This window comes from Panthera uncia, chromosome B1, assembly GCF_023721935.1.
Source record: "Panthera uncia isolate 11264 chromosome B1, Puncia_PCG_1.0, whole genome shotgun sequence".
Taxonomy (NCBI): Eukaryota; Metazoa; Chordata; class Mammalia; order Carnivora; family Felidae; genus Panthera; species Panthera uncia.
Genome location: NC_064811.1, coordinates 80,744,242 through 80,767,681, shown reverse-complemented (window position 1 = coordinate 80,767,681; position 23,440 = coordinate 80,744,242). Strand labels below are relative to the sequence as shown.

Sequence of the window (23,440 nt, the reverse complement as noted above, 5' to 3'; positions counted from 1 at the left end):
AAATACTGAGTTAGGTGACATTTTGGACCTCATGAAACTTGTAATTACTCATACTATAATTAATTATTTTTTAGTGTGCTGCTGACATAAACTGTTTAAATAAATGTTCTGAAAGTATGGTTTGTATTGAGGGTTTGGAACTTATGAGTAAATTTTACTTGTCTTTTAGATAAGAGAATTTACTGAACTTTTGGAGGAAGAATATACTGCATACCCAACCTCACAAATCCATATATATACTCTGTCCTTTGCTAGGACCAATCGCTAATATTTTAAACTCCCTAAAACATCATTATTATTGTTCCTTTAAACTATTTGTAGTTTCTTACATATTTACCCACTGATTTACCTTTTGCAGGGCTTTTCATTCCTTTTTTGCATTTTCATGTTCCTAGTGGGATCTTATTCTTCCTCTAGCCTGAAGACTTTTCCTTTGGTGTTCCCCTTATGTTGGACCTGTGTGTATGTGGGGTGGTGGTGGGGTGGGGTGGGGTGGGTGGGTTGTGAAGGATATTTTTCCTAGGCATTGAATTCTAGGTTGACAGTTTTTCTTTCAGCATGGAGATATTCTTTTGTCTTATGGCTTCCATAGTTGCTGTTGGAAAGTTAGGGGTGTGTGTGTGTGTGTGTGTGTGTGTGTGTGTGTGTGTGTGTGTGTGTTTCTCCCTCCTAACTGCTTTTATTTTTATTAAAAAAATTTTTTTTAGTATTTATTTTTGAGAGAGAGAGGAGGGGCAGACACACACACACACACACACACACACACACACACACAGAATTCGAAGCAGGCTTCAGGCTCTGAGCTGTCAACACAGAGCCTAATGTAGGACTTTCGAACTCACGAACTGTGAGATCATGACCTGAGCCGAAGTCAGGTGCTTAACCAACTGAAACACCCATCCGCCCCCAACACCGATTTCCTAACTGCTTTTAATACGGCTTCTTTATATTTAGTTTTCAGTAGTTTGAATCTGATGTGCCCAGATACAGTTTTGTTTGTGTTTTGCTGCTTGGAATTCCTTCAGGTTTTTGAGTCTGTGACTTGAGTTTCAGATGAGATACTATATATTTTGGTCATTATTTATGTATTGCTTCTGTCCCATTTTCTCATCTTGTCTTTGAACTTAATAAACCTCTTCGACAGTGTTTTTTTCTTCAAATTTTTATTTAAATTTTAGTTAACGTACAGTGTAATACTGGTTTCAGCAGTAGTATTCAGGGATTCATCACTTACATACAACTCCCAGTGCTCATCATAACAAATGCCCTCCTTAGTACTCATCCCCCATCTAGCCCATCCTCCATCTACCTCCTTCCAACTCCTCAGTTCTCTATCGTCAAGAGTCTCTTATGGTTTGTTTCCCTCTCTTTTTTCTCCCTCCTCCCATATGTTCACCTGTTTTGTTTCTTAAATTTCACATATGAATGAAATCATATGGTGTTTGTCTTTCTTTCACTTATTTCTCTTGGTATAATACACTAGCTCCATCCACGTTGTTGCAAATGGCAAGATTTCATTTTTTTTTTTTACAGCTGAGTAATATTCCATTTGTGTGTGTGTGTGTGTGTGTGTGTATGTGTGTATGTGTATGTATTTACCACATCATCTTTATCCATCGGTTGATGGGCATTTGGGCTCTCTTCATAGTTAGGCTGTCATTGATACCAGTGTTTCTTAGCATCTATTTTCCCCCTGTCTCTATTTGAATATCTTCTGTTGACTTATCTTTGATTTCACCAGTCTTATTCTGCTGAGTTGAATTTCTTGTTAATCAAATTAAGAGAGCTCTTAATTTCAGACATTGTACTTGGCAGTTCCATAATCTCCATTTGGTTCCTTTAAAATAGATTTGTTCCCTTTTTTTTTAAGTTTATTTATTTTGAGAGAGAGAGCACACACAAGGCGGGGAGGAACAGAGAGAGAGGGAAAGAGAATTCTAAGCAGGTTCCACACTGACAGCACAGAGCCCAGTGTAGAACTCAAAATCAGGAACCATGAGATCATGACCTGAGCCTAAACCGAGTCAGATGCTTAACTGACTAAGCCACCTAGGCACTCTCAGTTTCATTTTCAAATACTGTTTTTTTTCATCTTTCTATCTTTTCTTCTATTTTACTGTAACAATCTTGATTATTAAGACTTTGCTATTTTCCCATAGAGACACAGGATTATGTTCTCTCCTGAAGAGTGTAGAGTTTGGTTCTTTGAGGCACTTAATTTATAGGTAGATTACCTTGATATTGTCAAAGGTTGGTTTTAGGTTTTGTTAGATATGTTTCACCTGATTCCTAGGGCATGGCCTTTCTAGGATTTCATCAGAAAGCTGAGGATTTCACCCACCCACTCTGGCTTGGTCTGAACCCAGTCTTATGTTATTCGCCTCTGAAGTCTTGGCTCAGCTGTTCCTGTACTCTGAATGTCACAGTTTAAACTAGCCAAGGACCTGTGAGGGCTTTTTACGTAGATTTTTTGAGGCTCACACCTCTGCAGCCCATTTTTCTCTAGTACTTTGTCCCCCAAAGCCCACCTGCCTTGTTAGTCCCTAACTGTTCCCTGTTTATTCATGGAGACTGCCTGTCTGGAGACTGTCATTAATTTTAAGTTAGTGGGGTAAGGAATAGTTTTTGGTAATTATACGAAGATGTAAATTGACTGTGATGGAAAAATGCAGTAAAAAGTGATTTTTAAAGCATTGACTATGTAAATTTTAGGGTCTTAATTGCTTTGTAAACATTTAAATTTATTACTTAAGTGATCACACCAATAAATTCCTATTGAGTATAGCACTTTGCTCATTGGCATTATAATTATGAGCAAAATCAAGACCTAGCTCCTGCTGTGAGCAATTTCTTAGGCCAGTAGAAATTAATTCCTGGACATGTCATGTTATTAAGAAAAATGTGTTTTGTCAGTTGAATATTTACCACCTACCTGCTAGATCTTTTAGATCCTACATAACTGATTTACATAATCTTGTTAATGTGAACATAATATCTCGAGGGTTTTGCTGGTTTAAATTTGACTCCTAGACTCTTGTTGTGGTGCCCTTTTTGAACAAAATCAGCTTTTCTTTTAGCTTCTGGTGCCTTTCCTTGGAATTCTGTTTTGTTGACCATAATTTATAACAGAGTGAAGAGCTACATGAGCTGTGAACACAGATCATCCACAAGCTCCTTTTTTCCCTGACATTTTAGATGATAATATTAATTATGTCTAACCAAGAAGAAGATTTAGTTCAAGCCAGTGTCGAGCTTTTTTGCCTAGGGCTAGTTGAAAATGACAGAAGTTGCAGAACTTTTAGGTTACTATATAACAGTATGACATGAAGGAAAGACCTATATAGTATTGACTTGGTCACTTTATAAAGCTGTTATACTTTCCAACATTAGTTGTATTCCCCCCATTCTCCAAATCGTACATAGTACTTTAATGGTATGTTAAGAAAGACAGCTGATTTCCTTAATTTTGTTGCATGGTGTCTAACAGTCTTTCTGATACTAAAATGCTTAAGTGAAAGATAACTGTATACAATATTGTTACTGTATTTTTAAACTTGAGAAACCCTTTGCTCTTAGTGCAGAGATGGCTAGAATGGGAGAGTCTGGTGCTTTTCTTAGAGCTTGGTCTGTGGTCTATTTTATGAAATGCTTCTGTAATTCTTTCTCCTTAGGGAATATTGGCAATATTAGTTCAAGTTGATTTAGAGTATTGCTATCATAGTTAAGACATTTAAAATAATGTTTTATTATTTTCCATTAGGAAACCACCCCTACTCCTAATCCCCCGCCTTCAGAAGAAGAGAAAACAGAATCTAATCAGGAGGTTGCTAACCCAGAACACTATATTAAACATCCTTTACAGAACAGGTAAGCCTTCTGACATACAAGTTTTTCTGACTTAGGCAGTAAGGTAAGTGGTGAATGACTGGGTGAGACTAGTTTTAAATATATTAGGTTGAGGATTCCATTTTCATTTGGATAACCTGTTTCTAGTAAGCAGTGTTATGTGTGAGTCTTGAGCTCAGAAAGAACTGGTTGAGACATTGGGTTTGAAGTTCACCAGTAATTGGTGGTGAGTGAAACTAGTAGTACATGAATTCTCTTTAAAGTGAACTTGACTCAAGACAGAGGCTTGGGATACCAGCATGTAAGGGATTTTTTGGAAGGAGAATGCCTATGAAGGGTTTAGACATATAAACTGTATAAACTAGAGTGGTGGTCAGAGAAGCAAAGAAAATGGTTTGTTTTAAGGACAGGTATGTGGTCAATAGTGTATGTGCCACAAAAAGGTCACATACCCATTGGATTGAGTAATAAACATTTCAAAATGACCATTGGATTGAATAGCAAATTCTTTGCTAATGTAGGAGAAAATTTAGTAGAATGTAGATGATGGAAAAAGATTGGAGTAGTTTGCATAGTGAATAGAAAGTATACAAATGTGTTATAGAGAAGATAAGCAACTTAAAGTTGGGGTGTGAAGGAGAAAAAGCTCTAAGGGATGTGGAGTCTGGTGGGTGTTTTTTTTTTTTTTTTTTTTAAAGTAGGCTCCACAACCATTGTGGAGCCCAATGTGGAGTTCGAACTCACAACCCTGAGATCAAGACCTGAGCTGAGATCAAGAGTCGGACACTTAACTGAGCTACCCAGGCACTCTGGTTAGTTTGTATTTAAGCCAAGTTAGAAGAAAAGAGGAGAGGTTAAGATGAGTTAAGCTTTGGGGCACCTGGGTGGCTCAGTTGGTAGAGCATGTGATTCTTGATCTCAGGGGTTGTGAGCCCCATGTTGGGTGCAGAGCCTACTAAAAAAAAAAAAAATGAATTGAGTTTCATAGTTACAGTTGACTATAGCTCATTACCACCACCCCACCACTTACCAATATGTTTGTATTTTTATGGTTTATATGATGAAAATTAAAATGAATGTACTGAGAGCTGATGGTGAGAAGAAAAAGGCAATGCAGAAACATTGTAAGAATCTGGAGGAAAGTAAATTGGAATTAATTTCTGGGGATATATAAGTGTTCAAGTTCCTTTCATTCTCCTACCCCAAGACTTTTAAAGATCCTATAAGCCTATGTATGTTTCACAGCATACTTTGTTTTATTGGATTTTGCAGATACTGCATTTTTTTTTTTTCAAATTGAAGGTTTGTGGCCATCCTGCATTGAACAAGTCTGTTGGTGCTATTTTTCCAACAGCATTTGCTCATTTTGTGTCTCTCACATTTTGGCAGTTCTCACAATATCTCAAACTTTTTCACTGTGTTTGTTAGGGTGATCTGTAATCAGTGATCTTTGATTTGTTACTATTATAGTTGTGTTGGGGCACCATGAACTATGCCCATATAAAATGGCAAACTTAATAAATGTCGTCTGTGTTCTGACTGCTTTCCTGACCAGTTGTTCCCCCATCTCTCTCCCTCTCCTCTGTTCTCCCTATTCCCTGAGGCACAATATTGAAATTAGGTCAATAAGTAACCCTACAGTGGCCTCTAAGTGCTCAGGTGAAAGGAAGAGTCCCACACATCTCACTTTAATTCAAGAGCTAGAAATGATTAAGCTGAGTGAGGAAGGCATGTTGAAAGCCAAGAGAGGCCAAAAACTAAACCTGTTGTTCAACAGCCAAGTTGTGAATGCAAAGGAAAAGTTCTTGAAGGAAATTAGTGCTACTCCAGCAAGCACATGAATGATAAGAAAGTGAAACAGACTTACTGTTGAAATGGAGAAAGTTTGAGTGATCTGGATAGAAGATCAAACCAACCTTAACATTCCCCTAAGCCAAAACCTAATCCAGCTCAACGCCCTAATTCTCTTCAATTCTGTGATGGCTGAAAAAGGTGAGGCAGCTGCAGAAGAAAAGGTTAAAGCTAACACAGGTTTGGTTTGTGAGGCTTAAGGAAAGAAGCCATCTCCATAACATAAAAGGGCAAGATGAAGCAACAAGTGCTGATGTAGATGCTGCAGCAAGTATCCAGAAGATTTAACTAAGATCATTATGAAGCTGGCTTCGCTAAACAATAGATTTTCAGTGTAGATGAAACAGCCTTTTAGTGGAAGAAGATTTAGTCCATCTAGATGGACTTCCATAGCTAGAGAGGAGAAGTCAGTGCCTGGCTTCAAAGCTTCAAAAGACAGGCTGACTTTCCTGTTAGAGTCTAATACAACTGGTGGCTTTAGGTTGAAGCCAGTGCTCATTTACCATCCTGAAAATCCTAGGGCCCTAGAGAATAATGCTATATCTACTCTCCTGTGCTTTATAAATGGAGCAATAAAGTGGATAACAGCACTTCTGTTTACAACATGGTTTACTGAATATTTTAAGCCCAGTGTTGAAACTTGCTCAGAGCAAAAAGATTCCTTTCAAAATACTACTCATTGAAAATGATTCTGGTCACCCAAGAGTTCTGGTTGGGATGTACAAGGTTCATGTTATTTTCATGCCTGCTAATACAACATCCATTTTGCAGCTTAGGAGTAATTTTGACTTCCAAGTCTTACTATTTAAGAAATACATTTTGTAAGACTATAGCTGCCATAGATAGTCATTCCTCTGGATGATCTGGGCAAAGTACATTGAAAACCTTCTGGAAAGGATTCACTGTTGTTTTTTGTTTTTTAATGTTTATTTTTGAGAGAGGGAGAGAGTGCGTGGGTGGAGGAAAGGCAGGGAGAGAGGAGGACAGAGGATCTAAAGCAGGCTCTGCAGAGAGCCAGATGAGGGGCTCCAACTCAGACTGTGAGATCATGACCTGAACCCAAATCAAAGTCAGACGCTTAATCAACTGGGCCACTCAGGTGCCCCTGGAAAGGATTCACCATTCTGAGATGCCATTACGAACATGGTGATTCATGGGTAGAGCTCAAAATGTCAACATGAACAGGCATTTGGAAGAAGTTGATTCCAGTCCTCCTGGATGACTTTGAAGGGTTCAAGACTTTGGTGGAAGAAGTAACTACAAATGTGGTAGAAATAGCAAGAGAACTAGAATTAGAATTGGAGCCTGAAGGTGTGACTGAATTCCTATAATCTCATCATAAAACTGAATGGGTAAGGAGTTGCTTATTATGGATAAGCACAGAAAATAGTTTCTTGAGATGGTACCTACTCCTGGTGAAGATGCTGTGCAGATTGTTGAAATGACAACAGAAGATGTAGAATATTACATAAACTTAGTTGGATAAAGCAGCAGCAGAGTTTGAGAGGATTGACTCCAATTTTGAAAGAAGCTCTGTGGGTAAAATACCAAACAGCATTGCATGCTATGGAGAAATCGTTTGTCCAAGGAAGAATCAATCAGTGTTGACAGCAAATTTTCATTGTTGTCTTACTTTAAGAAATTACCACAGCCACCCCATCCTTCAGTAACCACCCACTGGTCAGGCAGCAGCCAGCAACATCAAGGCAAGACCTTCCATGAGCAAAAAGGTGACCCACTAAAAGCTTGGATAATGGTTAGCATTTTAAGTTTATTTATTTTGAGAGAGAAGTCCTCAAGCGGGGCTCAGACTCATGAACTGTGAGATCATGACCTGAGCCAAAATTAAGAAAAAAAAAAAAAAAAAAAATTAAGAGTCGGATGCTTAACTGATTGAGCCATCCAGGCACCCCCAGCAATAAAATATTTTTAAATTGAAACATACACATTTTTAAATACATAATCCTATTGTATCCTTACCATACTACAGTATAGTATAAACATAACTTTTATGTGCAGTGGGAAACCAGAAACTTCAATTGACATTATTGCAATATCTGCTTTATTATGGTGGTCTGTAACTGAATCTGCAGTATCTCTTATCGTTTCTCATTATCTTGGTAGACTCACTGAAATAAAAGTCCAAATGTGTTTTATGTAGTTTTTTCATAGGAGACCTGTAGTTCAGCATATCCTGTAGCGAGGAAGAAATTAATGCTCTGGACAGTGAAGATTGTCAGCTAGCGAGTGAGTTATCAAAGATCAGATAGTCCATAGAGGTATAATCTATCCTCAAGAAAGCATTATACCAAAGTTGAACTATTGATTAGCAGCAATTTCATATAATTCAACCTAACAGCACCAAACCCCTTAAGGTATTTTTTCATCTTTTTAGTATTATCTTATAAAAAAGCCACTCTGTATGCCTTCTGTGCTAAGCCCAGTTTTTATTGTTGTCGTTGGGGAGAGTAATCAAGACATAATCCCTCACAGTTTGAATAAAATCTGAGGAGTCCTGAAAAGTGTCATACGGGGGCCCCTGGGTGGCTCAGTTGGTTAAGCGACTGACTTCAGCTCAGGTCATGCTCTCATGGTTTTGGTTTTGGGGTTCCAGCCCCACATCGGGCTCTGTGCTGACAGCTCAGAGCCTGGAACCTGCTTCAGATTCTGTGCCCCCCTCTCTTTCTGCCCCCCCCCCCCCCCCACACACACTCCCTCAAAAAGTAAGTAAACATAAAAAAAAAATTTTTTTTTTTAAAGCATCATCAGTAGGGGTGCCTGGGTGGCTCAGTCAGTTGAGCGTCCAGCTTCGGCTCAGGTCCTGATATCATGGTTTGCGAGTTTGAGCCCTGCGTCGGGCTGTGTGCTGACAGCTCAGAGCCTGGAGCCTGCTTTGGATTCTGTGTCTCCCTTTCTTTCTGCCCCTCCCCCGCTCATGCTCGCTCTCACTCTCTCTCTCTCTCTCTCTCTCTCTCTCTCTCAAAAATAAATAAACATTAAAAAAAAATTTTTTTTTAAGTGTCATCAGTAGACAAACTAATCCTAAAATGGGCTGTGAGGATTTCAGTTTCTCTATGATTGCACTTCTTGTGTAAAATAGCATCATTTAGAAAAATATTCCAGGATGCTTTATGTTCACATTTTGGTAGTTTCCTCATTATTTACTTAATCTATAATAATTATAAGAAAGCAAATCCTCAGAGTACAAGTATATAAAGTAAATGTTCTCTGATTTTCCTCAGATATTCTCTTCTCCATTTTACTTTTCTTCACTCTGTGGAGTAGTCAGTGCTAAATTTGGTTTGTAGTTTTCCAGAGCTTTTCTTTTTTCTTGTTTTAAAATTTTTAATGTTTATTTACTTTTGAGAAACAGGGAGACAGAGCACAAGCAGGGGAGGGACAGGGACAGAGAGAGAGGGAGACACAGAGTCGGAAGCAGGCTCCAGGCTCTGAGCTGTCAGCACAGAGCCTGATGCGGGGCTTGACCTCATGGAGCGCGAGATCATGACCTGAGCCCAAAGTCAGACGCTCAACCGACTGAGCCACCCAGGCGCCCCTCCAGAGCTTTTCAATGTACATATCTTTTTTTTTTATACAGGTGACCTTTTTTGTTTGTGCAGATTTGGGCTCATTATTTTAAACTACTGCCTTATAGTAAATGAATATATAGTCATATTAAGCTTATATTAATGAGTATATAGATTTTTTTTTGTTTTCTATTTACAGTGTTGTAGTGTACACATTCCTATATGTTTTTGTGCACTTGTGTGAATATATTTATAGAAGTTTCAGATTTCTTAGGTTAAAGACTAACTTTTGTAGATAATTGCCAAATTATCCTCCTTTTATCAGTTTAGGCTCTTAGCAGTTTGAGAGTTCCTGGTTTCTACATCTTTGCCAATTGGTGCCATCAGTCTTTTCCGGACCAGATGAACTGGTCCTATTCTGATTTATAAAACCAATGTCTTGTCATTTTGTTTGCATTTCTTTTATTGAAGTTCCAAAGCAGTTTCATATTTATTGATCATTTTTGTTTTTATCTGTGGACAGTCTGCTCATTTCTTTTGTCTGTTGAGGTGGAGGGGTGGTATCTTTTAAAGTTTAATTCCAAGCACTATAATTAGGGATGCTAACTCATCCAGGTGGGGCATTAGGTTGAAAATGAATTACCAAATCATTTGTCTTATAGCATTGTCTGTGGAATTATGTTTTTTACACGTCTTTTTTTTTTGGTGGGGAAGGGAGGGGCAGAGGGAGAGAAAATCTCAAACAGGCTTCATGCCCAATGCTGGGGGGAGCGTTGGCAGGTGGGAGACTTGATCTCATGATTTCATGACTGTGAGCCAAAATCAAGAGTTGGATGATGCTTAACTCAGGCACCCCACAGGTTTTTGATATTTATGTAGTCCAATATCACCTTTCCTCCATGGCTCTGGGTTTCATGTCCGACGTCTTAGGGATAACTTTACCCACATAATTATCCCCCCCTTTTTTTGAAAGTTTATTTATTTGTTTTGAGAGAGAATGTGCACGCAAGTGGGGGAAGGGTAGAGTGAGAGGGGGAGAGAGAGAGAGAGAGAGAGAGAGAGAGAGAGAGAGAATATCCCAAGCAGGCTCCATGCTGAACACACAGGGCTCTTCTCACAGCCGAGAAAGATCATGACCTGCACTGAAACCAAGAGTCAGTCTTAACCAACTGAGCCACACAGGCACCCCTACCCACATAATTATTCTATTAAATAACTGCATGGTAGTCTCTTTTATATATGTATATGTTATTTAAGTCAGCAGTTCTCAAACTTTGGTCTCATGGCCTTTTTATACTCCTAAAAGTTATTGAAAGGGCTCCTGGGTGGGCTCAGTAGGTTAAGCGCCAGACTTCGGCTCAGGTCATGATCTCACGGTTCGTGGGTTTGAGCCCCTTGTCGGGCTCTGTGCTAACAGCTCAGAGCTTGGAGCCTGCTTTGGTTTTGTCTCTCCCTCTCTCTCTCTCTCTGCCCCTCCCCTGCTTGCTTTCTGTCTCTGTGTCTCTTTCAAAAATAAACATTAAAAAAAATTTTTTTAAGTTATTGAAGACTTCACAAAGCTTTGGTTATATAGATTTTTATCTATTTCCATTTATTATGTTAGAAAAAGCCGAGAATGTGTAAAATTAAATACTCATTTAGAAAATCCATTGTATGTTAACATAAGTATTTATATTTTATTTATTTTGAGAGAGAGAGAGAGAGAGGGAGAAAGGGGCAGAGACAGAGGAAGAGAGAAAATCTCAAGCAGTCTCCACACTGTCATTGCAGAGCCCTGTGCCGGGCTCAAACTCATGAACTGTGAGATCGTGATCTGAGCTGAAGTTGGATGCTTAACCGACTGAGCTACTCAGGCACCCCAACATAAATATTTTATATGAAAAAATATTTTAAAAATATAACGGGAAGTATAGCATCTTTGCGTTTTTATAAATCCCTTCAAGTGCCTGACTTAATAGAAGTTAGTTGTATTTTTATAGCTGCTTCTGCATTCAGTCTATGGAGGAGATAAGTTGTTTTATATTAAGTATGAGAAAATGTGAAGTCACACAAATTCATGGTTGGAAAATGGAAGAGGGTTTTTAATAGCCTTTTAAGCTAATGATAGCTATTCTTCTTTGATACTAGGTTTCTTATAGGTCACCTGTAATGTAAAATCTGAAACCATATCCAAGAACCTTTCTTTCTTTCTTTCTTTCTTTTTTTTTTTTCCCCAGTATTTTATTTGTTTTTGAGAGACAGAGTATGAGTCAGGGAGGTGCAGAGAGAGAGGGAGACAATCTGAAGCAGGCTCTAGGGTCTGAGCTGTCCGCACAGAGCCCAACATGGGCTTGAACTCTTGAGCAGTTAAGATCATGACCTGAGCCAAAGTTGTACGCTTAACTGACTGAGCCACCCAGGTGCCCCTCCAAGAACTTTTCCTACTCTGTTATGTTAAAAAAAATCTATTGGCTTGTCTTGCATTTGGAATGGATCTTTTACTCATGCATGATTTTGCAACATCACTGGTCATTTGGAAAACAGTGAGTTATACAGATCTTCTGGATATTGATACTTTTCATTATATAGTATCAAAACAGTAATATTTGTATCACTAGTACTAAACTTTAGTAAGTTTGTCAAGCTCAACAGGGGCACATGCAGGATATCCAAAATTCTGATTTTTCTCCTGAAAGCCCACAGTAAAGCATCAGGCTCACTACTTCATTTTCAAGAAATAACCATGGTTTATCTGTCAGTCATGGTTAAAGTGGTGTGCCATGAAAAAAGTGGCTAATTCATTTCACAGTTCAGTTTTTTAAGCATTGTTCTTTGGTGTGCAGAAGTGTTTTTTTGTCGTTTTTGATTTTTTTGCAGAGTATGAAAAAGACTGTATACAGATTGAAATTTAATGAAACCAATAATTACTGCTTCACCAGTTGTATTCTTAGCTAAAACATTGTTGTTACTGTGAGAGGTGGTGATAATAAAGGGTATAGTGACTACTAATACAGTTCGGTCCCACTGTATGAAACTTTGTAAGACACCAGCAGATTCACTGCACCATTGCTTTTGTACCATTAGTATAGATGTTAACACAGTGAAAAGTAAAAGAATGCCTTAGCATTATTATGAAAATAGTTTTTACTTATCACATCTTCTGATAAGGGTCTGGGGGTCCCCTAAGTGTCTTGCAAACCACATTTTGATAACTGTGATTTAAATGATCCCTTGTTGAAGGCACGTAAGATGTTTCCAAATTTTCCAGTATTAAGAACATTCTTGTACAACATTTTTGCCTAGTCATCTAATTATTAGGATAAATTTTTGCATGTTTAATGGCTGAGTGCAGTAAAAAAGACAAAAAGACAATTTTGGTATCATGTTTAATTGAGATATAATTGACCTATTATATTAGTTTCAGGTGTAGCACATAACTCAGTATTTATGCATATTGTGAAATGATCACTATAGAAAGTTTACTTAACATCTGCCATGATAGAGTTACAAAGCTTTTTTCCTTGTGATGAGAACTTTTATTGTTTCTTAGCAACTTTCATACACATAATACATTGTTACTAACTGTAGTCACCATGTTGTATGTTACATAGTTAGGAGTTATTTATTTTATAACTGGAAGTTTGTTACCTTTTGACTGCTTTCACCCTTTTTCACACTACCCCTACTTCTAGCAACCAGTCTGTTCTCTGTGTCTATGAGGTTGGTTTTTTTGTTTTTTAAGATTCCACATATAAATGAGATCATATGGTATTTGTCTTATTTCTTTGTTTCACTTAGTTAGCATAATGCCCTCAAGGTCTATTCAGTGTTGCAAATGACAAGATTTCTTCCTTTTTTTTTTTTTTTTTTTTTTTGGGGTGGGCGAATAAATATCCGTTGCGTACATACAACACTTATTTTATCCATTCATTCTTTGATCGACGCTGACGTTGTTTGCACATCTTGACTTTGTAAGTAATGCTGCATGAACATGAGAGTGCATATATTTTTTTTGAGTTAGTGTTTTCATTTTATTCCGATAAATACCCAGAAGTAGAATTGCTAGACGATATGGTAGTTCAATTTTTAATTTTTTGAGGAAAGATTGAATTAATTTTGGAAGACCAAAGTATAGTACTTGACCTTACATTTATGTTTAATAATTTTTATGCCTTTCCTTTTTTCTTTTTTATCTTCCTTGATGGGGGGTTGGCAAATTCAGATTATCAAGTGGATGTTGAAATGCATCTCATTTTTATGTCTGATTATCCAAACATTAATCATGGAGTTATGAAATATATATATATATATATATATATATATATATATATATATATATGTATCAGTTTGGAAACCTATCTTTTGGTAACATTTTTGTCAATGAGAAAATAAAATTCTCCTTTTGAGTTACCTTAGGTATAGTAATTCAGACAACATAATTGTACTAAAGATGTTATCTTGGGATATTTAATTATAACTTTGATATGACCGGAGTTTATCTTCCAGGTATTAGAATAAAACTTTTAACAGGTATATACAGATATGGAGAAACTAGTATACATTATTTCAGAATATATCTATGGTAGCATTACTCAATGAATCTCTTTATTTTGTTATTTTCCTGTTGGTGTGTTTGAGTAAACAGAATTTATTAATAGTTTCCCCTCTTTTTTAGAAGTCCCATTATCCCCTCTTGGCTAATACCTTTTCATTTCTCTAAAGATCCAGCCTTCTTGTCCCTACTTTCCTTTCTGGTTAAGTACTTCCACTCTTTTTTCTTGAGTAACTGCTTGATATCTTGGTTATAGCACTTAGCACACTGTAATTGTCTCTCTACTACATTTCTGTGAATTACTCTGCGGGATGAGCCCCAATGGGTCTGTAAAGCATAGCAGAGAATCTGTTATGAAGTAGGTATAAAATACATACTTTAAAAATGAAAGAAAACTCATTTTTTGCCAGTGTAACCTACCATTTAAAATTATTCTTAAAACAAATTTTTAATTGTGTTAGAATACACATACCATAAAATTTACCATCTTAACCGTTTTCATCTTACATAACTAAAACTCTGTACTCATTACAGTTGTGCATTCCCTTTCCTTCTAGCCCCTGCCATTCTACTTTCTGCCTCTGTGAGTTTCATTACTTTAGGTACCTAATTCAAGTAGAATCATAATGTTTTGTCTTTTTTGATTGACTTATTTCACTTAATGTCCTCAAGGTTCATTCTCAGAATCTCCTTTTTAAGTCTGATAAGTATTCTACTGTATGTTTGTTTATACCACATTTTGTTTATCTGTTCATCTGTTAGTGAACACTTGGGTTGCTTCCGCCCTTTGGCTATTGTGAAGAATGCTGCTAGGAATGTGAGTGTAATAAAACTACCATTTTTTTTTAACACTGACTTTTTACTTGTAGATGGGCACTCTGGTTTTTTAAAAATGATAAAAGCAAAACTTGGCAAGCAAACCTTCGGCTGATCTCTAAGTTTGATACTGTTGAAGACTTTTGGGCGTAAGTAACCATTTTAGAATGTTTATTTTATGAACTGTGTAATTTTTCATTTTAAATCACTCATAAAATGAAGGGACGGTGAATAGTTAATAAATACTCATCTGTAAACCTACCTTTTTGTTTTTCCATCTCCTCACAACTGTTTGATTATTTCTCATCATTTAGAAAGCTTCAGTCTCATCATCCTTTAGCCCTGTGTATATTCTTTATTCCTCGTCCCAAAAGATTCTTCTCTTGAAAGTCCTTTATTGCTTCTAGAACTTCGACAGTTTGTTGGAACATGTCCTTTTCTTGGTTGCCTAGATACATCTGTCCTATACTCCAGAGCTTTGTTAGGTTCCCATTTGTGCAAATTCTTTTTGGTATAACATCTGGGATTTCCTGTAGTAAGGATTCTGAGATTTAAAAAACTGAAGTCCTCAAAATTCAGGTTTGTCCAAGTGTCTTTGATGTTAGTTGATCAACTTCAAGAAGAATAGTTGAAATACCTTTGAGATTTTGTTTCAGATTTAGCAAAAAGTTCAGATTTGGGGGTCAAACCTTTGCTTGACTCAGTATAAAATTGTAAAGTCTTTTCAAGACGTTTTATAATATTGATTCTTTAAAACAAAGTTAATTTAGTATGTAATTTTATTTGGAAAGTGATTTCCATTTCAAAGATAAAACTTGTTTAAAAAGATTTTTAAGAGCTGTAAATTAACTAGCAGTTACCTAAAAATTCTAATTTGTACATCTGGTGCATTTTTAGATCATGTATCTGTATTGAATCAATGAGCAGCTCTTCTGTATTAACATAACCGTATGCCTGAGTATATTTTGCCCACACTAAGAACAGATTGTCAGAAGATTCATATATGTATACTTCCTCCAGGACAGAAACAATATTCTTCTGTATCTTTCCAGTGCTTTGCCCATAATAGACATTTAGTATACGTTTGAATCACTGAGGAAAAAAAGCATAGAATAATTAGAGAAAATGTAAAATTGTGAAGTAGGCAAGTAGGCACTTTAAGAGTGGTCACTTCATATTGCAATCATTGACTGTTTTTTTTAAGTAATGAAACTATATTTAAATCCCCAGTTATTCATAAATCTGGTTGTCTAGTTAAACTAAGGTTATTTTGCCCTTCATCAAAACATCAGATGATTTTTTTCCCCTTAATTGTATTTGAGTCTTCTAAACCAAGTCTCCTATGGAGGAGGAAGAGCAAGAGTCTTGAACCATTTCCCCCACGGAATCAGAGCTGCGTTTATTTAGTTTGGTTAGCTTTCACCATTGTACATAATGAGGTTTCTAAGTGGGCCTCTAATTTAGAATATGGCTGCACACTTTAGTTATGTGTAAGCAATGTCATTGCATAGTGGACTTTTATAGTGTAATTTAGACATATGAAGGAATCCTTTAGCTTTCTGTGAATATCTAAGCACTTCTTAATTTCTCATTTTTTTCTGGCATATGTAGTGGTAAACAACTGTTGAGCCCTTTGGGATTTATGCAGTTTTGTCTATAGTGTTCTGATTCTGTTTAGATTGTGTCATTACAAATTTTCATTACTGTAAACTTGCTAAGAGACCTTAGAGCATCATGAAGGAGAAAGGAGGCACATAAAGAAGCATTGGTCATATCTACCTTGAATGCCATTGAAGACAGCTACTCCACCCTGTCCATTAATTTTATAAAGTAGTGGTCCTAATTTTGTAGTTACTGTTAGTATCCAGGCCTCTGTTGTTGCCTAGAGGGAGCTGCCAGTGATAATGTAGTTTGGGAAGAGTGACCGTTAAATAGAGTAACTCGACAAACCTTATTCAGCCTTATGCTCCCTCCCACCAAATTGAATTTATATATTACCCTGTGGAATATGATTCAAAGGATGCCAGAATCTTTCTTAAGACTACTTGAAGTATTTCTAGACTTGTTTAAAATAGCATCAAGAGAATCTGATTAAAGATAACAGCATTGTCCATGGTCTGCAGATGTAGTAAAGATCATATTTCTGCATCTAATATTGGAGACAGGCAAAGCATTCTTACTCTGCTGCCAATTTTATAACAATTTTGCTATAAGAAACTTTAGAAGATCAAATGATTTAGCCTTCTACCTTCAGGCTAGTGAGTATCTAAGTCATCTCAAGTGTTACTCTGTTACATTGATATTTTGAGAGAAAGAGAGAGAGAGTACATTTATTTATTTATTTTGAGAGAGAGTGCCAATAGGGAAGGGGCAGAGAGAGAAGGAGAGAGAATCCCAAGCAGGCTCTGTGCTGTCAGTGCAGAGTCAGATGCGGGGCTTGAGCTCATGATCCGTGAAATCATAACCTGAGTTGAAACCAAGAGTCAGGCTTAAGCGACTGAGCCACTCAGGTGCCCCTCTACCCTATGTTTAAGGGATTAAAATCACAAGGAGTAGGTCCTGGAACTGTTGTTTTGTTTTGAAAGCTTCCCAAATGATTGCTATGCTGACTGACTAGTAATGGTTGTGATATTTGAGACCCATTGGTCTGTTCTACTCTTGGATACCTTCATGGATATTAGTGTTATTTTATTTCAGTCATGCAGTCCTGAGAGTTGGGAAGTGTATCTTGCTTTCTCTTGGTTTGTCTTATGTGCTGAAAAAAAATTTTTTTTACATTTATTTTTGAGAGAGAGAGACAGAACACAACTGGGGGAGGGGCAGAGAGAGAAGGAGACAGAGAATCTGAGCTTTCAGCACAGAGCCGGACACAGGGCTCGAACTCATAAACTGTGAGATCATGAGCTGAGCCGATGTTGGACGCTTCACCGACTGAGCCACCCAGGCATCCTCTTATGTGTTTAAAACTACTTGTTAATAGCGCCATAAATTCTTTCACGTACTTAAAGCCACTTCATCCCACCTAGTCTCAGATTCTCATACATACATATGTATGCATTGAGTTAACTAATACATCAAAATATACTTTTGTCAAAATAAAATCATTAAAAATATTGCCTTGAAAATCATCAAATGCTGATTCTTGAACTGACCATTATTAAGGTATCTCTTTGGTCCAGTTCAGAAATTGACTCAATAGAAAAACGAGTAAACATAAACTTTTATCTTTTGATTTTTATCATATTCTCTAAATGTATATGTGAGCACCTAAACTCTGCATTACATATTTTATGTTTATAATTGTCCTTTTGTTTTACCTAGTCTGTACAACCACATCCAGTTGTCTAGTAATTTAATGCCTGGCTGTGACTACTCACTTTTTAAGGTATGTTTAATCGGTGATTTCATATATTTTAAGACTGGACCATTCAGTTATTCATTAAGAACTCTTGTCAGAAACTTAGGAATAGTTAATGCTCTGAGGTTTGGAGAATAATTAAATTAGTTTTACTAGACTTTAGCATTAACCAATTTTGGCTTATTGCTATAAATAATTGAAATTGAGAGTCTGACTCTGGGTACACACTGTCGTTGATTTTTGCAGAGCGCTTTGATATCCAGTCTAGTCTCTTTATATATTTGAGTAGACCAAAGTAAGTCCAGAGTTTGTCAAGAATTCTTAACTTGGGGTGCATTGGTCCTTGGGATATTTATAAGTGGGTTCTGTCAAGTGGTAGGGGGGTGGAGGGGCATTCATTAACTCTCAAATTGCATAATTTTTACATACATTTTTTAGGCATAGAAATGTATGTAATTTTTCAAAGTTATCTGTTACTCAGTGTTTAAGAACCTCCAAATTAAATGAAATCCAAGGTTTGATAGCTAGAAGTATCTAAGTCAAGTCTCTAATTCTCCAATCTCATGCTTCTGGCTTTAATTCTTGTGTGCTTTTCCCCCCACTACGTCAATAAGTTTTATGGAGAATAAAGTAAAAAGTTGACAGAGTTGTTGCTTGCTCTTTCTAGTGATCTCTTCAGTTAAAGTAACAATTTTGTCTGATATTGTTATCTACTAACCTTTTAGGATGGTATTGAGCCTATGTGGGAAGATGAGAAAAACAAACGAGGAGGACGATGGTTAATTACATTGAACAAACAGCAGAGACGAAGTGATCTGGATCGCTTTTGGCTAGAGACAGTAAGGTTTTAAAATTATAAAGTAGTTTTGGCATATTAAAACTTACTTTGCATTGCATTTTACATTGATTACTTAATTGAAAAGATAAGAATGCCCACCCTATAAAATCTAAGCCGGCAATTAATTTTGTTCTATCATGTGAACTGTATATTTTACATACTGGTACAGTGAAACCGTGTACCACATTACAGATCAGATAGAAAGTGATAGGCAGTTGACTCTCACCTTCCACAGTAAGCTCATCCTGGTCATTTCATTAACTTCAAAATTATAGAGCCTGACATTTTATATGATGTAAGTTTTTACAACCCTGTTAGAGTATTACTTTGTATACTAAATTTTTTATATCAGTGAAGCAAACAGTGAAATTGTAGCTTGGTATTATTCATCTTCTATGTTATGATATAATCTGGAAATTTGGCTTTATAAGATGTAAATTAAATAAGAAATAATTGACATTTTGTATAGTGGGAAGTCCTAAACCCCAAGCTGTCGGGAATAAGGATGATAGTCTCTTGTGTATTTTCAGCATTCGGCACAGTGTCTTGCTTATAGTTAGCACTTATTAATTAAGCAGTTAGTGAATATTTGAATGAATAGGAGTTTTTTTTTGGTAAATGGAGAGACTTAATTTTGCTTTTGGGGGAGATTATCAGTAAATACCATTTTAGAATTCCACATTAAAGTTTTGTAAGATGACAAAAGTTCTGGAGATGGATGGTTGTGATAGTTGTGAATATACTTACACCACTGAACCGTTCCCTTAAAAATGGTTAAAGCGGTTTAATGTCACGTGTCATCTATACTCAAAAAAATTTTTTTAATGGTTAAAATGGTAAATTTTTAAAAATTCTTTATTAAATGGTAAATTTTATATATATTTGCCACAATAAAAAAAAAATTAAAAAATGGCTCTGAAAAACCGCAAGAACAAGAGGCAGTTAATCTAACCATGAGTAACTATTTGGTTATTTTTAATATAATGACAACTCTTCAGTCATTCTATTAATATTTGTTTGCTGGCAAGTATAAGCAGCAGCAGAGCAAATGAATATTAAGATAATTTGCCTTTTATATGTCCCCTGATATCAATTGCCCCATTTGCTGAAAAAGTTAAAACAACTGTTAGTGTTCTTGTTATTAAATAAAGAAACGTGAATTCTTAAAAAGTCAGGACAAAGAACTATAAACATAAATATAATTGAGACATTCAAGAAGACAGCTTGATTTAGAAACTTTCTTAGTTTTGTATGTATACACATACATAAGGGACATTTGCAGTTTAATAAGCAGTGTATAATCTATTTAATTTGGGATTAATTTTTTTTTTAAGCTGCTGTGCCTTATTGGAGAATCTTTTGATGACTACAGTGATGATGTATGTGGAGCTGTTGTTAATGTTAGAGCTAAAGGTGATAAGATAGCAATATGGACTACTGAATGTGAAAACAGAGAGGCTGTTACACATATAGGGTAAGTTTTGCTGTTTGTACACTTCCTTTAAAATATTAAGATAACTAAAAGCAGAAGTACTGTCATTTATAGCTTTAAAAATACTTGGATTCGTAGATCATTATTTTCCTTGTGTTTTCATAAACACTTTAATAATCTTGAACTACTCTAGTGGTTTTTAGTGTCTTGTTCATATTTTTTTTTAATTTCTGTAAAATTCTTTTTCCTAGCAATGGAGTATATAATCACCAGAACCCTGAATTCTGGTGTGTGGCATTTTGTTCATTTATCAAATGAGAATATTAAGTCTTTTTTCTATTTTAAAACCATAACATAACATGAATATGTAACACCCATAATAGTTCAGTGAGCATTGACAAGTGGTATATGTGTATCCTGTGCATGTTTTGTAATCACTGTACATAACATTTTCAGTGAAATTTAAGTGATAGTATCTTAATTTTGTCCATATTTAAAACCCACATGTATATGTTTTGACACTTTTTTTGGTAAATACTATTCCTTGCAAAAATTGCCTGTTGTTTTCCCCCCAAAATGTTGTCAGTGTTAACTGGGAATTTCTTTTCACTACATTTAAATTAGTAAAATTTGACTTTAAATTTTGTATTAAAATTATGTATTGGTCATAGGTCACAGAATGTTCGGTTTACCCTTTGTGATTTCTTTTTTTTTTCAAACATTATGAATTCTCCGATGAACATAATTCCTTTCTTTATTAAAAAAAAGCATGGGGATTTTCCAGGTTTCATTTCTACAGAGGTTTTTGGTAAAAGAAGTTGACTGTTAATTTGTCATCATGTTCTTTTTTTTTTTTTTTTTTTTTTAATATTTATTTTGAGAGAAAGCATGAGCAGGGGAGGGGAGAGAGAGGGAGAAAGAGAATCTCAAGCAGGCTTTGCCCTGTCCTGTCAGCACAGAGCCCCACGCATGGCTCGATCCCACGAACTGTGAGATCATGACCTGAGCTGAAATCAAGAGTCAGATGCTTAACTGACTGAGCCACCCAGTGCCCCAATTTGTCATCATATTCTTAATCTTTCTATCAGCATCAAAACTTAATAGTTGTGGGGATTTCATGTTGGAAATCAATTAAAAAAAGGAGCATGAATTTCTTTCCTGTGAAAATCTTGTATTTGTGTCAATGTTAAAAATTATTGAAATCTTTGTAAAACATTTGACTTCAGTTTTTCAAGGGAAGATTATTAATTTATTTATTTTGAGTGAGACCAAGAACACGAGCAGGGAAGGGTCAGGGAGAGAGGGAGAATCCCAAGCAGGCTCCACGTGGTCAGTGTGCAGAGTGAGACTGGGGGCTCAAACTCAGGAGCTGTGAGATCATGATGACCTGAGCCGAAATCAAGTCAGTCCTTCACTTAACCTCGTGAGCCACTCAGCTGCCCTGGGAAGATTTTTTTTTTTTTTTTTTTTTTTTTTTTTTTTTAAATTCTTCCAAGTTATATGGCTCAGTGCAGTGCTCTGGCTTTCTGGCATTTTTAATGATTATGTATAATGGAAAAGAATACATTGTTTCATAATATACCTCTGATAATATTTATAATTTTAGTTATCATGAAATTATTTTTAGAACCTTTATTTGAAGGAAGGTAGAATCTTCTGGAAGGTGGAGTATGAATAAAACTGCCCTAGTATCCTATTGGAGAATTTAGCTCCATGAAAATATATATCCCTTTTATTTTATTTTGATGCTTATTTTTGAAGTTTTGCTATTTTTTTCTTTAGAATAAATATCTATATTCCTAAATTTACCTGTCATGCTCTCTATGATCTGTCCCCAATTTTACCTTGTCAGCCTTTTTGCTCGTATTTTCTTCCTTAAGGACTGTCACCACACAGCCTTATTTTTGTTCCCCAGCCTTCAGATGTGTTTCATTTTCTCAGCATTTTACTTTTAACCTCGTGACTTTTAAAGGGGAACTTTCTCTAATTTCAAAGATAAGATTAGATCATCTTTGTTAGTATCACAACCCCTATACTTACTCACTTTTGGCACTCATCATAGTTTATTCTTAAAATAGAGTCACATGTTACTTGGAAAGTAGGTTGCAGAGTTAGTATATAAGGCAGAAATCATGTATGTAAATTACCCTCAAAATGCCATAAAGTAATAAGTATGATAAATGTAATTTGCAGTATCATACAATATTTATTATGTGTTATATGAAAAATATAATTGTAGCATTTTAGAGAGAATTAAAGTAGACCTATGTAGGCATTAATTTTATATAAATTATGCATGTGATACAGCTCTACCCTATGTATGTGGGATTATTTGTTTATAAATAATCAAATACTATAAACACCCAGGAACTGTCCATACTTTGCTTATTATTGATTAATAATTACAATGCCTGATAACATAATAGAATCTCAAATATTGTTTAAGTGATTAGCCAAGATTGTTGTGGAAATGAAGAGTATATTTTGTTGAAAGGAAAAGTGTATGCAATGTCCTGTTTCACTCTCTAGATATTTTTTATATATAAAGAATAATCTGAATTTGGTGTGTGTGAATAAAAATTAACAGCTCCTTTTTTCTTTTGCTTCTTCTAGGAGGGTATACAAGGAAAGGTTAGGACTTCCTCCAAAGATAGTGATTGGTTATCAGTCCCATGCAGACACAGCTACTAAGAGCGGCTCCACCACTAAAAATAGGTTTGTTGTTTAAGAAGACACCTTCTGAGTATTCTCATAGGAGACTGCGTCAAGCAATCGAGATTTGGGAGCTGAACCAAAGCCTCTTCCAAAGCAGAGTGGACTGCATTTAAATTTGATTTCCATCTAAATGTTGCTAAGATATAAGAGAAGTCTCATTCGCCTTTGTCTTGTACTTCTGTGTTCACTTTTTTTTTTTTTTTTTTGGCTAGAGTGTCCATTATCCCAATCAAAGAATTACAGTACACATCATCCCCAGAATCCATGAATGTGTTCCTGGCCCACTCTGTAATAGCTTAGTAGAATTACCATTATAAACACATTTTACCCATCCACAATATTCAAAAAAGAACTTGCATTTCTATACCTTAAAGGAAAAAATTCTGTTTATGTTCCATTGTATGCAGGAGCATATTTTGCTGGTTTGAAAGAGTATGATGCATACAGTTTTCTAGCAATTTTCTTTGTTTCTTTTTACAGCATTGTCTTTGCTGTACTCTTGCTGATGGCTGCTAGATTTTAATTT

The 23,440-nt window shown here is 35.9% G+C and overlaps 1 protein-coding gene across 3 annotated transcripts in view; it reads left to right on the top strand.

The window, feature by feature from the left end:
• The window catches only part of EIF4E (eukaryotic translation initiation factor 4E), a 45,020-nt gene extending 21,900 nt beyond the window's left edge, over positions 1-23,120 (top strand). For all 3 annotated transcript variants that reach the window (XM_049630911.1, XM_049630910.1, XM_049630908.1), the window contains 6 exons: positions 3,761-3,867; positions 14,625-14,720; positions 17,893-17,956; positions 18,655-18,768; positions 20,102-20,241; positions 22,813-23,120. In XM_049630911.1, the coding sequence (XP_049486868.1) occupies positions 3,761-3,867; positions 14,625-14,720; positions 17,893-17,956; positions 18,655-18,768; positions 20,102-20,241; positions 22,813-22,927 (636 nt within the window). In that variant the 3' untranslated portion in view covers positions 22,928-23,120. The remainder of the gene's footprint in view (positions 1-3,760; positions 3,868-14,624; positions 14,721-17,892; positions 17,957-18,654; positions 18,769-20,101; positions 20,242-22,812) is intronic.
• Positions 23,121-23,440: the final 320 nt, after the last annotated feature.